This window comes from Cinclus cinclus, chromosome 1 (assembly GCF_963662255.1).
Source record: "Cinclus cinclus chromosome 1, bCinCin1.1, whole genome shotgun sequence".
Lineage (NCBI taxonomy): Eukaryota > Metazoa > Chordata > Aves > Passeriformes > Cinclidae > Cinclus > Cinclus cinclus.
In genome coordinates, this window is record NC_085046.1 from 3,449,577 (window position 1) to 3,463,199 (window position 13,623).

The 13,623-nt window shown below is 43.5% G+C and overlaps 1 protein-coding gene across 1 annotated transcript in view; it reads right to left on the reverse strand.

The window, feature by feature from the left end:
* Positions 1-13,251, reverse strand: part of MINDY4 (MINDY lysine 48 deubiquitinase 4) — a 67,087-nt gene extending 53,836 nt beyond the window's left edge. Inside the window, exons 1-5 of the mRNA XM_062493439.1 lie at positions 13,189-13,251; positions 11,457-11,576; positions 10,724-10,926; positions 7,643-7,901; positions 6,215-6,630 (exon numbers count right to left, since the gene is read on the reverse strand). Of these exons, the coding sequence (XP_062349423.1) occupies positions 6,215-6,630; positions 7,643-7,901; positions 10,724-10,926; positions 11,457-11,576; positions 13,189-13,251 (1,061 nt within the window). The remainder of the gene's footprint in view (positions 1-6,214; positions 6,631-7,642; positions 7,902-10,723; positions 10,927-11,456; positions 11,577-13,188) is intronic.
* Between the last annotated feature and the right edge of the window lie 372 nt (positions 13,252-13,623).

Genomic DNA, 13,623 nt, shown 5'->3' on the forward strand with positions numbered 1-13,623 from the left:
GATTTTTTATTTCTATAAAAAAGTTTTCGGGGCTTTTTTTTTTTTTTTGTGAACATATGAAAGGGCAAAATTTTCACTGACACAATGAGTTCACCGGTACTGTGATTTTATAATGCTGAGGACCAGGCCACAAGCAGAGGGCAGCAGTTCTTGCCCTGTTATCTGAGTCACAGTGTGACAATGTTAGAGACACCCCTAAATAAATAAATAAATGGGGGAAATATAAAACAAATCAGTAAAATCTAGCAGAGTAACTGCAGCAAAAGTTCAGAGCAGGAAAGATAAAAATATTCAGCAGACAGTACAAGCTTCAGACAAAAAAATGCCTAAAGAAACACAAAAATACTTTAACAGAGGTGAGTATGTAGCAAGGAACACCAGTCAAAAAAATCAACTTCGGCTATGGATAAAAGGACAAAAAATAGCAAATGGAAGGTGAACACAACAACAACAAAAACTTCCTTATAATAAGAACTGCTAGAAAGTGGAATGTATTATCAGGGGAGAGGTGTCACTTGAGTCATTTAAGATTGAAGCAGACAAAACCTGGAAAAGATATTACGGCAAACATAAATACATACATCAGTGATTAATGTGCCATAGAAAGAAATTACCCTAAAAGTTCTTTCCCATCCATAATTTCTAAGATTCTATGAAATATGAGTAATACTCCACTTGGTGTCTATGGCAACTCCCTAACCCAACCCTATCCATGTTAGAATGCAGGGCACTGCTAGAACATGGTTTCTTACCAAAGAACGAGGGATATTTTGGGAATGGGAAGCACTGAGCAGTGCCCAGCTGTACTGAACTCAGCACAGACTGGGGCAGGAGAAGACACCCTGGCTCTGAGCTCACTGGAACTTTCCTGGTGCTGAAATGCATGGGAGGGGCTCAGCATTGGGTTGGGAAAGGCACCTGAATCCAATTTCTGTAAAGGCAGCAACTGCACCACTTAATCAGTGGCTTGTCTTCATTTTCTTCTGCCTTCACTCAGAGTCTGGATTAAAAACACGGATGGGACAAATTTTCTCCTGTTCAGACTTGCTTGTTTATTAAATCTTATCTAAAGTACAGAGAGTTCTGAGACACTTCTAGCTAAAAAGCTAAAAGTGAGCAAAATGGAGACAAATCCAGCTAGTTACAAGGTCTTTTAAAGCCAAACATTCCAATAAAGAACTAACACCTCTATTATTTATACTTTTGACCCAATAACCAAACTCCGGTGACCCTCAGGGCAGCACTAACTGTCCAACCAGAAACTACTGCCTGAAAGAATGAAGGAAGAAGAAGAAGAAGACAGTAAGGAGACACCACCCAAAATCCCCCATCTTGTCCCATACCTATTACTATACTATAAAAACCTCAAATTCAAAACCCTTCACCATGTGAAATCACACACTTCTATTTAACTACACACCAGTGATTCTATCTCCATCACTCAATTTTGGGATCCTTCTCCAAGGCCTCAGGTCAAAAGCAGCGTTCTCCAGGGGGGGTCAGTGCCAGAAAGCACAGAAAGCTCAAAACTCCCAGGTTTCTGGGATCCAACAAATCTCCACAGCCATAAAGCAGCCCCTGGTGCCTGGAACACCCCTGTGCAGTGGCAGAATGGTGGCAGGAGAGCAGCAGCACTTCAGCCAGCACTGCTGGCCAGGCACAGGGGGCTGGGTAATTCAGGGGATTGCTCACAATGCAAGGATGAGTGCAGAATCAATTATCCTCCCTGCTCCTGGAACTGCACACATCTCTGCCTCTGGACAATGGCATTCACTGCTGCATCCCTCTGCTCGCTAATGGCAGCAGGAAATTTTTGTTCTGGCCTCACGATACTCCCAATTCTTTGTGCCTTTCTGATTCTCAGCCATTCCCTTGGAGTTCCTCTGAAATATCCTTAATTTCAGGTCCTGATTGCAGATTTCCCTTGGTCCAGTTTTTTCCCCTTTTTTCTGATTTCAGTGCTCTGATTCTAATTTTATGCTGTTTTTCTTGGAACTGGGGGAAGGAAACTGGTTGGCTTTATATGTGAAAACCAGAATTTCAAGCATCACATGTTCCTCTTCATAACTACCAGAAGAGAAACGGAGCTGTACAAATCAAATCTCCCCATCTAACAAAAGATGGATTGCTCCCCATCAGCAAAAGGTGGCTGCACCCTCCTGAAGAACTTCCACCTCGGATTTACTCATCCAAAAAATTATTTATTCAGCTGACAACTGGAGGGTTTCCACAGCACCACCACACTTTGTTTGCACTGATAAACTTAATGGAAAATCAGAAAAACACTTCAGGGGTTGCAGAAGCAACAACTGCAGCACATCTCTGCAGTCAAGACAAAAGAACTCTTTCTCAACTGTTCTGAAGTGGGTTTTTCTTGACTTTCCCCAGTTTTGTTTGCTCAAGCTGTGAAATGGAGAAATCTTGACCTTCTAACCCCACGTAACCTTCCCAAAAAAGTGATTATTCATTGTGGCTTCTTTCCAAAAAAGCAGTACAAATTCTTTAACGCAAGGAAAGTCATGAACTTCAACACCCATTCATTTTTTCACAATTTCTAAAGATCATTAATTCCATTCCACTCATTCTTTATTCTGTGTGCTGAGGTTAATGATAAATATTCCCCTTGGGATTCAGCACCAAGGAGAATCACAGGATGATTTAGAGGTCACCTGGCCCAACTCTACTTCAAGATATTAAAGGAAGCAGGAACCTTTCCTTGCTGCCATTCAAGGCTGTACCCAGGATAAAAGTCTCAAGAAAATCTTTAATAATTTGTTCCCTGTGGCCTGAGCATGTTTCCCTCAACATCATCTCTCCCAAGTTCCTACGAATTTTAAGAAACCACAGATAGAGCAATTTTTAGGTGGAATCTTGGATCAGTCACTTGGACAGGGTACTTCTGAATTTAGGTTTTTATTCCCTTCAAAATCTCTTAAAAAAAAGAAAAAAAAAGCAGTGAATAATCCACATTTTACTTGGCCTTGTACACAACTGAGAGGAACAGGGAATCAACAAAAAAAGGGGGATACTCCTTTGAAGATGAACAATAAACAACAGCATCAAAATGATCTGAAAGGGGCTTCAAATTCTCCACTGAAGTGGCACAGAGACATAAATGTCATTTTCAGCTTGTTAAGTTAAATAAAATTGCTGTGAAGGAACATGGAGGAATTACTGACATACTTCTGTGTAAGTATGTTGTGCACTGTTTGCACAACATCACCACATCCCAGCATTTAAATCTTGGCTCAAATAAGATGGAGACTCCCTTTTTCCAAGGAATCACATGGGGCCATGGATACAAATTACTCCTGGGAACATTCCAACTGGGAACAAGGGGAAACTTTTCAGGAGAACAATCAGCCACTGGAACCATTCCCCAGGGAAAAGTGTTGAATTCCCAAACCCTGGGCACTTTTAAGATCTGGCTGGACAGGGTGCTGGGTCACCTTGTCTAGACTGTGCTTCTGCCAAGGAAGGTTGGACCAGGTGATCTTTGAGGTCCCATCCAACCTGGTGTTGTGGGATTCTGTGAATTGAGAAATTAAATTGGCTGCTGTCAGCTTACAGCTGAGCAGAGATGAAGATTTGCTGCCACCTACATATTGCTTTTCTCGTGGATTAACTAAAAACAAAAATTCTTTAAAAAAAATAACAACAAAAAAAACCACCTTTAGAATCTGGGTAGGTATGCAAACTCCACAGCATATTATATATTTTTTTAATGAAATAACCCTTCATGACTTGGCAAAAAATACAATCATGCCAATAAAGAACCATCACTGACCCCTGTAATTTCTTTCATTAAAAGGTGTGAGTCAAAATGCTGTGCATATGCATTTCCCTAGGATATTTTGATGGCCAGGTATTCTTTTAAAGCTTGGCAGTAGTTTTACTTCCAATTTTCTCTCATATGTTTGCACAGGATGCCTTCAGCTTGCATGCTCTAACAGCACTTTTGGGACTGGAGAAAAGAGAGTCAAAAAGTAAATGGAAGGAAAAGTAAGATTTATCTTCTGGGAACAAAACCAGAATTGCAGATGCTGTAAGCGAACCAGCTGTGGTTAATCCTACGGAGGTTTTCAGCTGCTCATCTGAATACTCAGATTAGCATTTATTTCAGGTACCAGAGGATGGAAGAGGATCCAGACAAATATCCACTCCCACATGGTAATTTTTCGTTCTTTAAAACGCTCAATCACTTTGGCCAAAACCTGCAAGGCTCCCAAACACTGCAGGATTTGGCTGAAGGGAAATAAAACTCTTGCAAGAGCCAGCACTTCCATTGTGGGTGTTTATTTAGGGGCTCTATTCCTTGCACTGCCCTCCAGGAATCTCAGCATCCCTGCTGGCTTCTGTGGGTGCTCCCAGGAGCTCAGAGCTCAGCACGGATCCAAAGGCTCTGCTGGCTGCAGCTCGCAGTGCCCAGCAGGAATGAACCCCTGCAAACAGGCTCTGCTTAGCAAAGGGCTCCCTCTCCTGCTGCAGCTGACACCAAAGCAGCTCTCTGAGGACAGGGAATGGTTTCCGAGCCCTCCCTGCGGGGTTGGAGCACGGACACCATGGCAGCACATTGGCAAGGGTTAGGAAGTGCCAGCGTGTCCACATCTGAGTGAAGCCAGCATTAGAGAGCTGTTTAGGCTGGAAAAGATCTCTCAGATCATCCAGTCCAACCACTGCCCCCAGCACTGCCACCTTCACCACCAAACCCTGTCCCCAGGTGCCACATCCACACGTCTTCTGAACACTTCTAGGGGTGCTGACTCCATCACTGCCCTGGGCGGGCTGTTCCAACGCCCGACCATCATTTCAGTGAAGAAACCTTCCCTACTATCCAAACTAAATCTCCCCTGACACATCCTGAGCCCGTTTCTTCTCCTCCTGTCCCTGTTCCCTGGCGGCAGAGCCCGATCCCCTGAAGTGTCCCCTCCTGTCAGGGACTTGAGGAGAGTGACAATGTCCCCCGTGAGCCTCCACTTCTCCAGGCTGAGCCCCTCTCCCGGCTCCCTCAGCCTCTCCTGGGGCTCCAGGCCCTTCCCCAGCTCTGTTCCCTTCTCTGGACTCTCTCCAGCCCCTCGGTGTCCTTCTTGTCACGAGGGGCCCAGAAGTGACTCCAGGATTTGAGGTGTGGCCTCAGCAGTGCTGAGTACAGGGGACAGTCCCTGCCCTGGTCCTGCTGTCACACAGTTGCTGACCCAGGCCAGGAGCCATTGGCCTTCTTGCCCATCTGGCCACGCTGGCTTCTGTTCAGCCACTGTCACAGCACCCCCAGGTCCCTTCCCACCAGCCATCTCCAGCCACTGTCCCCAAGGCTGCAGTGCTGGCTGGGATTGTTGTGACCCCCCCGTAGGACCCAGCATTAAAAACTGAGGTTTGCATCAGACTTTTTACTGCGGTGGTTTTTTTGCAATTTGTTGTTTTTTGTTATTTTCCCCCTGGGAATTCCATCCAGCCCACCACGCCTCTGAGGCTCATCCATAATGAACTATAGGTTCACTGATTACCCAATATCAGGAATACACCCAATATTCTCAGCTTTGCTGGGGAGCTGCACTGAAGCTCTCTTCTCTACCTCAATTAATGCTGAGTGTGAGGTAAAAAAATATCATCCTGAGAGGGGAAAGGATGAAGTGATAGGGCAGCACTACTTTATAGGCTCAGTCAAGCCGTATGAAAGCAGAGTTTTAAAACTTCAGACCATGGTACTTTGACCTATTAATCTTTTACAAATTCAATGAACCAACACCCTGTGGAATGCTGGCAGCTCTTCTCAGTTAATTTTGGGTACCAGATAGGAAGCAAGTGCCATTCCTGGCCCATCTGCAGCTCCAGCAGATCCCCAGTTTGATAATTCCCACAGCCCCTAACTTAGAAACGTGGAGAGACCTGATGTATAACTGCTTCCTTCTCAAAAGGGTATCCACACATGGTATCTCAATAAGAAATCAAACTTGGAAACAAAATAATAATTTTAAGAAATCTGGACACGGTTTTAGTGTATAAATAATAATAATTAAAAAAAAAAGGCCACACCTCCCACTCTTAAATTTTTACCCAGAAAAAAAAGTATTAATTAAGAACATAAGAGAGAGAAAAGAAAATATATATTTGGAGCTCTCAGAGGGAGACACTTCTAAAACTTTTATATCAATAAATAGTGTAGAACAACAATAAAACCTCTGTTTTAGCACAATATTCCCAGAAATACTCTCACCTGTGACCTGCCAACCGAGTCTCAGTCTTCTTGAGGGATCTTTCCTTCTTTTCTCTCCCAGCCCCTGAATGTCTGTGAGGGGCACTCACTTTAAGGCTTTTTTCACTGCTGTCTGCACCAGAACCTGGCAGAGATTTCCTTTCTTCTGTCTTGGCCCTCTCCCTCTCAGATAGCAGCTTGGAAAAAAGATCATCTGGATCTTTGGGGCTGTTCCTTGGTTTTTCAGAGGCAGAACTGGTGTGTGAGCTGAGCACAGTCTTTGATGCAAATTCCACGTTGCATTTTGTTGGAGATGTTTTGCTTTCTTGCAAATCAGTGTTTGGGACATTCAGGTCGTGCTCCTCATGTTCTTCACCCCTGGGCTGGGCTCTGCTGCTGCTCGTGGATCGTTTGGAGAGCCTCCTTTTGTGGGGATCCTGGAAATAAGTGCCATGAAAGCCCCAAATTACAACTTTACCATCCTTAAATGAACACAAAAAGCAGAGGAAAGCTCTAGCACTGATTTCTGAGCTAACTTATTCATTTATTTTTAGGAATGAGCTTATAGAGTACATCAGATTTTTTTTAAAAAATCAGTAATAAAATAAGACAAGCACTTTCTCTCAAAATTTGACCAGTATTAAAGATGCTACCTACTATTAAAACATGTTTTCCATGGTTTTACCAAGAACAACACTTCATAAGAGCTTAATTTTGGGCTTGTATCCATCTCAGGAAATCAAGACATGCAAGATATTTTACTGGTATCTACCACTACAGGTATCTAGTCTTTACTTCTAAATCAGAGATATTTATAAATATCCAACTAACTCATTGAATTTCCATATGCTCTTCAGTTCCACCTAAATGTCATAGTTAAATATTTCATTTTCTCATTATCACAAGCTTAATTTCACATTGGAAAAGCCCTGTCATTATAGAAAAGAAGCATAAAGGAAATAAAATGGGCAAGCAATTTTTAACTCTGCTTTGAAAGCACTTCTTGATGAAATATGGTCTGATTTGATCAATTCAGAAACACATTTTGAAGTGAAAGCAATTTTCGTTCCCAAACTGCTACTGATTAAATGTGGGGTCTTGGAAAAAAACCAGAGTAAAACAGATACTGTGAAGGTAACAAAGCAATTTGCATAGGAAAATGGAAAACCAAATCTGTCAAGAGGCTTCAAGAATGGGAAAGATTTCTAAAGGAATTCAGTGACCTGAGATCACAGACATGCAGGGGGTAGCTGCCTGTAGCGGTTATATCTGAAATTCTGAATGAAGCAGAACAATTTCCCTAACTCACCACTTCCTTCCAGCCTGCAGATTTAATGGATTAACATACAGAAGCCATTTGAAAATTACTTGCAAGTGATTTTTATCCCAGCAGGCTGGATATAAAATCCACGGACAAGCCAAATAATTCTGTAAAGTGTTGGGAATCACCTCTGGTGGACTGGCTACTGGTCCAGCCATCATTCCTCTGGCTATGAGACCAGCCCTGGGCCTTGACTTCTCCTTCCCTGTGGACTTCAGCTCCTCAGAAATCAGAGCTGCTTTTAAATCCTCCTGACTGTCTTTTAACTTCTTGTCCCAAGCACAGGATAAGTTACTGCTGTGGGTTGTCCCGGTGTGGCATTTTTCACTCCTGTGCTGATGTTTTCTGGGTGGAGGGATTTTATCCAGTGGATTTTCAACATCATACCTAGAGGGAAGAAAGAGGAAAAGCTTGAAACAGCAAAGTAATGCACAAGTAAATTAATGAAACCAGCTAATTAAAGCACTGTCATCAAATTAAGTTGCATTTTATCTCAGTGATAATCAAATGCAGTCACTTTTCACCTAAACATCTGCATGTAGGATGTCAGGACATTATTTCAATGTCATTATTGTAAGTCACAATTGGTTATAATACGGGTAAAAAGGGTTCAGACTGAAAGAGGGGAAATTTACATTGAATATTGGGAAAAATTTCTCTCCTGTAAGGGTGGTGATGCCCTGGCACAGGGTGCCCAGAGCAGCTGTGGCTGCCCCTGGATCCCTGGAAGTGTCCAAGGCCAGGTTGGACAGGGTTTGGAGCAGCCTGGGACGGTGGAAGGTGTCCCTGCCCATGGCAGGGGTTGGAGTGAAATGATCTTTTAGCTCCCTTCCAGCCCAATCCATTGTGTGATTCTATTACTGTATATCATAGTAAAAAGTACAATTTATATGTTATAGCCGACAGGTCCTCAGCTACCACCAGCAGTTCCTGTTCCTTCTCCATCTGTTTGAAAATTTTTTAGCACTTTTGCTCACATTCTCTGTTCTCCTGTAATTTAGACTGACTGCTGACCCTCTCACTCTTTGTTCAGCTGTAGAACACTTATTTTAGTCCGAAAACAAAAGCACTTTCATGACAGAATTATTTTAGTGAGTAGTTCCCAGTTCCATGTCAGTTTATAAATTTATGCTCTGTGTAACTCAAAAATACTCACCTTGCTGACTAGAAGGAAACAAGTCTCTGAACTACTTTTTCACTCTGGGATGTTTTCCTCCAGCCTAATTCATGATAAAGCAACTCCAAAAGTTGAAGCATCCTGTACCACAAAAATGTTTTGCCGGATTTTGCCCTTTTCTGACCCAGAGATGGGGCAAATGGGAGGCATTTTAAAAAAACTTTTATTCCCTTTTCAGTCTCGTATGAAGGGTGAGACAATACAGATGTTATAAATCACGCCATCACAATCAGAAGCCAACTATTTCTTAATTATAATACAAGTGTTTCTTAGATCAACTTTTATCACCTCATGCTGTGAAATGCCTTAAAGCAATTAATCTCAAATCACCTCTCGTGGGTTCTACTACAATGCATCTTTCATAGTTCTATTTCTCCAAAGTACCTAGTCTTATTTGCAAAGCCATCCTTTGAAACTCTTTTCTAGCTCCATTTCTCTCTCAACAATATCTGTCCTATTCCATGGCATTTCTAAGCCAGCATTTCTTATCTCCAAGTCTGCGTACAGATGCACACTGTGTGAGCCTTCTGTCAGGCTCTAAGAATTCTCCACAAATCCATTTCCCACATGGTTCCTTTTATTAAACCCGTTTTCCCAGGAGTGTGTCTTGTGTGGTGAGGCCACGCTGTGCATGTAAACTGGAGGGAGCCTGATCTGCCTCTGGAATCATCAGGAAAAGTAAGGACTGCTAGTCCCCATCCAGCTCCACAAAACCCCTCACTGCCAAGGGGTGCTGGCTTAGAGAGTGCTTTAACAGCGACAGACACTCACATGAACCTCCAAGAGCAAAGTCAAAGGGAAAGCAGACTCCTTAACAAGGAACCAGAGCAGAGTCCTGTCTGAATTAACTCTCCACCCCTGAAAGCATGGTTAAAAGTTACACAGGTAGTTGGAATTAAAACTGATTTCAGGCCCTGGCTGGCTGACCTTGGCAATCCCTGGTTTTCCCTTGCCCAAAGGGGATGGCAGTGGTGAGGATGACCCTCAGGGCAGGGCTAGATGGGATATTGGGAAGCAATTCTTCCCTGTTAGAATGGGGAGGTCCTGACAGGTTGCCCAGAGCAGCTGTGGCTGCCCCTGGATGCCTGGAAGTGTCCCTGGATGGGCTTGGAGCAACCTGGGATAGAGGAAGGGGATGGAGTTAGGTGATATTTAAGGTCTCTTCCAACATTAACACTGCTGTGCCCTCTCAGAGCAGTATCAGGGACTCCTCTGTGGGAAAGATCCATGAAAGGGAAAGAAGAAGAGATTAAAAAAAAAAAAAAGGAAGAAAAAAGAAAAGACGAAAAAAGCCTTTGCATTGCCTCATTTTCAAGTGCTGCTTCTGAGCTCAACTTAAAACATCTTGGCTTTCTTCCCCTATAAGAAACGACTTCATGGGTTTTTTTCCATGTACTGATGCTCAGACTTGGCTGCTTTGAGCATGCTGCATTTAGGATGAAGAACAAAACGTGACTAACTCCCTGAGGGGGAAGGCTGGGAAGCTGAATTACACTTCTGCGCCCATTTTAAAAGCTATCTATGGAAGTACAGGCTTGTTAATTCTCTTTGAGGCACCAATAAATGAAAATCTTGGTTACACACTATTTTCAGGTATTCTGCAAGGTCTGAACCTAAAATATTTGTAACAACATTGAATTTAAGACAGCAGAACTTGCTTTTGCCTATGTAAGGCATGAATATACCTTTAGTTTGAGTACAGGTGGTTTGTTTCACCTCCAAACCTGCCTCAGTTTGAGTATTTCCAATGTAAAAGGCATGAAATCTCCTGTTTCAATGTGCTTCAGTGACTGAAAGATGCAACTGAGGTTATCAATCTTCATAATTGGCAGGGAACACAAAAGATCATTTTTGAAGGGTGGCTTGCACAGGAGACATTAATAATCTTGGAAGTTAAGCTTTGAGGTATGAGGATAACTAATAAAACAAAGTCAAGCTAAAGATATAAATGATAAAACATTCAACACTCTTTCCATTCATTAAGAAAAAATAAGTTAATACACTGGGCAAAGAGAAATAAATGAGACTGTACCTGGGGGCCTGAGTTTTGCTTTCATCCGGAGCACTGGCATTCCCATGATCCTCACCTGGGAGCTCAGGTGGGTTGGGTGCTGAGCTCTTACTGTGAGGAGCTGACAGAGCAGAGCTGGAACCAGTGCCCCTGGAAGTCCCACGGTGCTCCAGGAAGTAATTCGTGATAATTTCCAGCAGTGTTTTCAGTGGGTTCTCCTTTGCCTGGCCAAAAAGAGAAATAAGAGCTCCTGGTGACTACTGAAACGCTGTGTTGGTGTGGTTGCAGGGCATTATTTTTACACTGCACTGAACACTTTAACTGTTTCCTAGAGTTACCTGTGGGTGTATCCGAGGAGTGACTGTACAAACAAACCCAGGGAACTGAAAGATGGCAGCTAGAGAATGTCAAGAGCTCAGAGGTGCTGCTGTGCTAAGTGAAGGAAGCACAACACAAAAAAGCAAAGGTGATTTCTGACTCATTTTAGCTAAATATTCTGAAGCGTGGAAACTGTGCAAGAATGCACAGTTCTTTTCTACACTGGGAGAGGGTTTTTTGAAGTGGTGTTTAAGAAAACTTATATGAAGACACCAAAGCTTTGTGGAGCCTCAAGTTATGAGCGAACTGTTTCTATTACACTTCCAAGAACAATAAATACTAGAAGTGTAATTTTCATCTGCTGTGCCATATATGAGGCTGCAAAGGGAAATGGGCATGCAAGGATACTTGCACATTGTGCCATGCCTTCCCTCACCTTGTTCTGTTTGTACAAGGAGTGCAGGTGCAGGACATTCCGCAGCTCGTTCCTGTTGTTGATGCTGAGTGCAGAGCGGGGAAGCTCCCGGTCCATGGTGGTGATGGTTTTCTTCAAACCCTGGGAATGAAAAGTGTCAGACCCCAAAGCTTTTACTCCTGGTTTTGTTGGGTGTGACACGGAACTTGTGGGTGGCAGCAATCTGTAAGCAGGTAACTCTCAGAACCTGTGCTGTAACAGTACAGTCTTGAATTACAGCAGCCCACGGATGTGAAAATAATCAAGGTGGCTACATGAGAGCAAAACTGCTGAACACAGAAAAACAAAAACCTCTGTGCAGGTGACTTCTGCTGCCAAACAGCCTCCTAAGCCTGATGGTCTGTATGAAAGGCCCCGAGCTGAAGTTATTCCAGCCAGCCTCAGGCTAGAAATCAGTCAGATGTCCACGGCACCAGCTGGTTTGGGGTCCTCAAACTTCAACTTTCAGTCTGTGGCCAGCACCCATGGGCACCTGAGAGACAAAATCTGTGGGCATCTCACTTTCTGGGGGCAGAGACTGATTTATTGTGAGTTGGATGCCAAACTAATTTAAGTGGTGCAACACAAGGCTACTATTTTGAAAGAGCAAGCTCTGATTCCTTCTGTGGAGGGTTATTGTCACAACAAAGGAATTCCTTTTCTGCTGACAGTGTCTGGCTCAGATTTATGAAATTAAGGGCAAGTTGAGGTAGATAAAGGATCATTATCCCTGTATGCACCTGATGTCTGTGAAAGATCAGGGGGAAACAGAAGGATTATCAGTGCCCTTTGTTCTGAAAATGTGCATTTGGGATGCAAAACATCCCAAACATGAGGTTTGTGTAACACTTAACGAGACTGTGGCTGTTTAATTTCTGATACAAGACAATTCATTCCTGACACAAGGGGTCCAACATCAGCAGTATCTCCTATGGACACAAAGTACTAGGTGCTGCTACATGGAAATTTGAAGGTAGTTTCCAGTCTGCTCAATCCCACCCTCGCCACCTCCCTGTGCAGCCCAAAATTCACTTTATAGTATTAAATTTGTGACAGGTACAATGGCCTCTTTCATCTCCTTATCTCAATTTCTTTCTTACCCTGCCGAAAAAGAGTTTTCTGCTGAGTTATTGCTGAAAACTGGGAGGGGGGGGGGGGGGGTGACGAGGGGAAATGCATGTCACCACTTTCTCTAAGAGTGTTACCTTAATTTAAAAAAAAAAAAAAAACAAACAAACAGGCTTTGTACGCCTCTTGCAAACGGAAGGGCGACAGCAAAACAGACAATTCATTACGAAAAATAAAATTAAAATAAAATTAAATTAAAATAAAAATAATAAAATAAAATTAAAATTAAAATAATAAAATAAAATAAAATAAAATAAAATAAAATAAAATAAAATAAAATAAAATAAAATAAAATAAAATAAACTACGAGGAAAGCCCGAAGCGAAAGTGCGTTTCTGGAATGAATTAGCAGTCTCGCGGGTGAGGAGGAGCCTGGCGGGCAGGAGGAAGGAGAGGCACGGCCGGGAACGCCAGGGCAGCGTGGGAGATGGAGTCCGGCCCCCGGCGCGGAGCCTGCCGCCCTTCAGCTGCAGCTCCCGGCGGGCTGGATAAAGCCCCGGCATCGCTGGATGCCCCCAGCCCTGCCCGCCGTCCCCAGTGCCATCCCCCGCGGGGCTCCGCCGGGACAAACCCACACCGAGTTTACCTTTCTACTGAGAAACTCTCTCACCAGTGATGCGGCCACTTCTTGCACGAACGTGTTGTCCATGTTTTAGCCCCCACCACCCCCCCCCCCCCAACCAAAAAAAAAAAAAAAAAAAACCCAAAACAGCAGATTTGGGGCGCGGGGATGCCGCTCAGTCCTCGGCAGCCCCGCGGCAGCGGGACGGAGCGCGCAGGGATGCGGCCATGGGTGGGTACCAGGGCACCGGCAGAGGGACTGCTCCTCCCCTGGGCAGGCACGGAGGGATGCACGGAGGAAGCCGGATGCAGATTTGGGACGGAGGGAAGTTGTAGAGAACGGGAATGGAAAAAAAAAAAAAAAAAGAAAAAAAAGAAGAAGAAGAAAAAACATTTTTATATATATATATATATATGTATATGTATATGTGTGTATACATATACATATACATATACATAT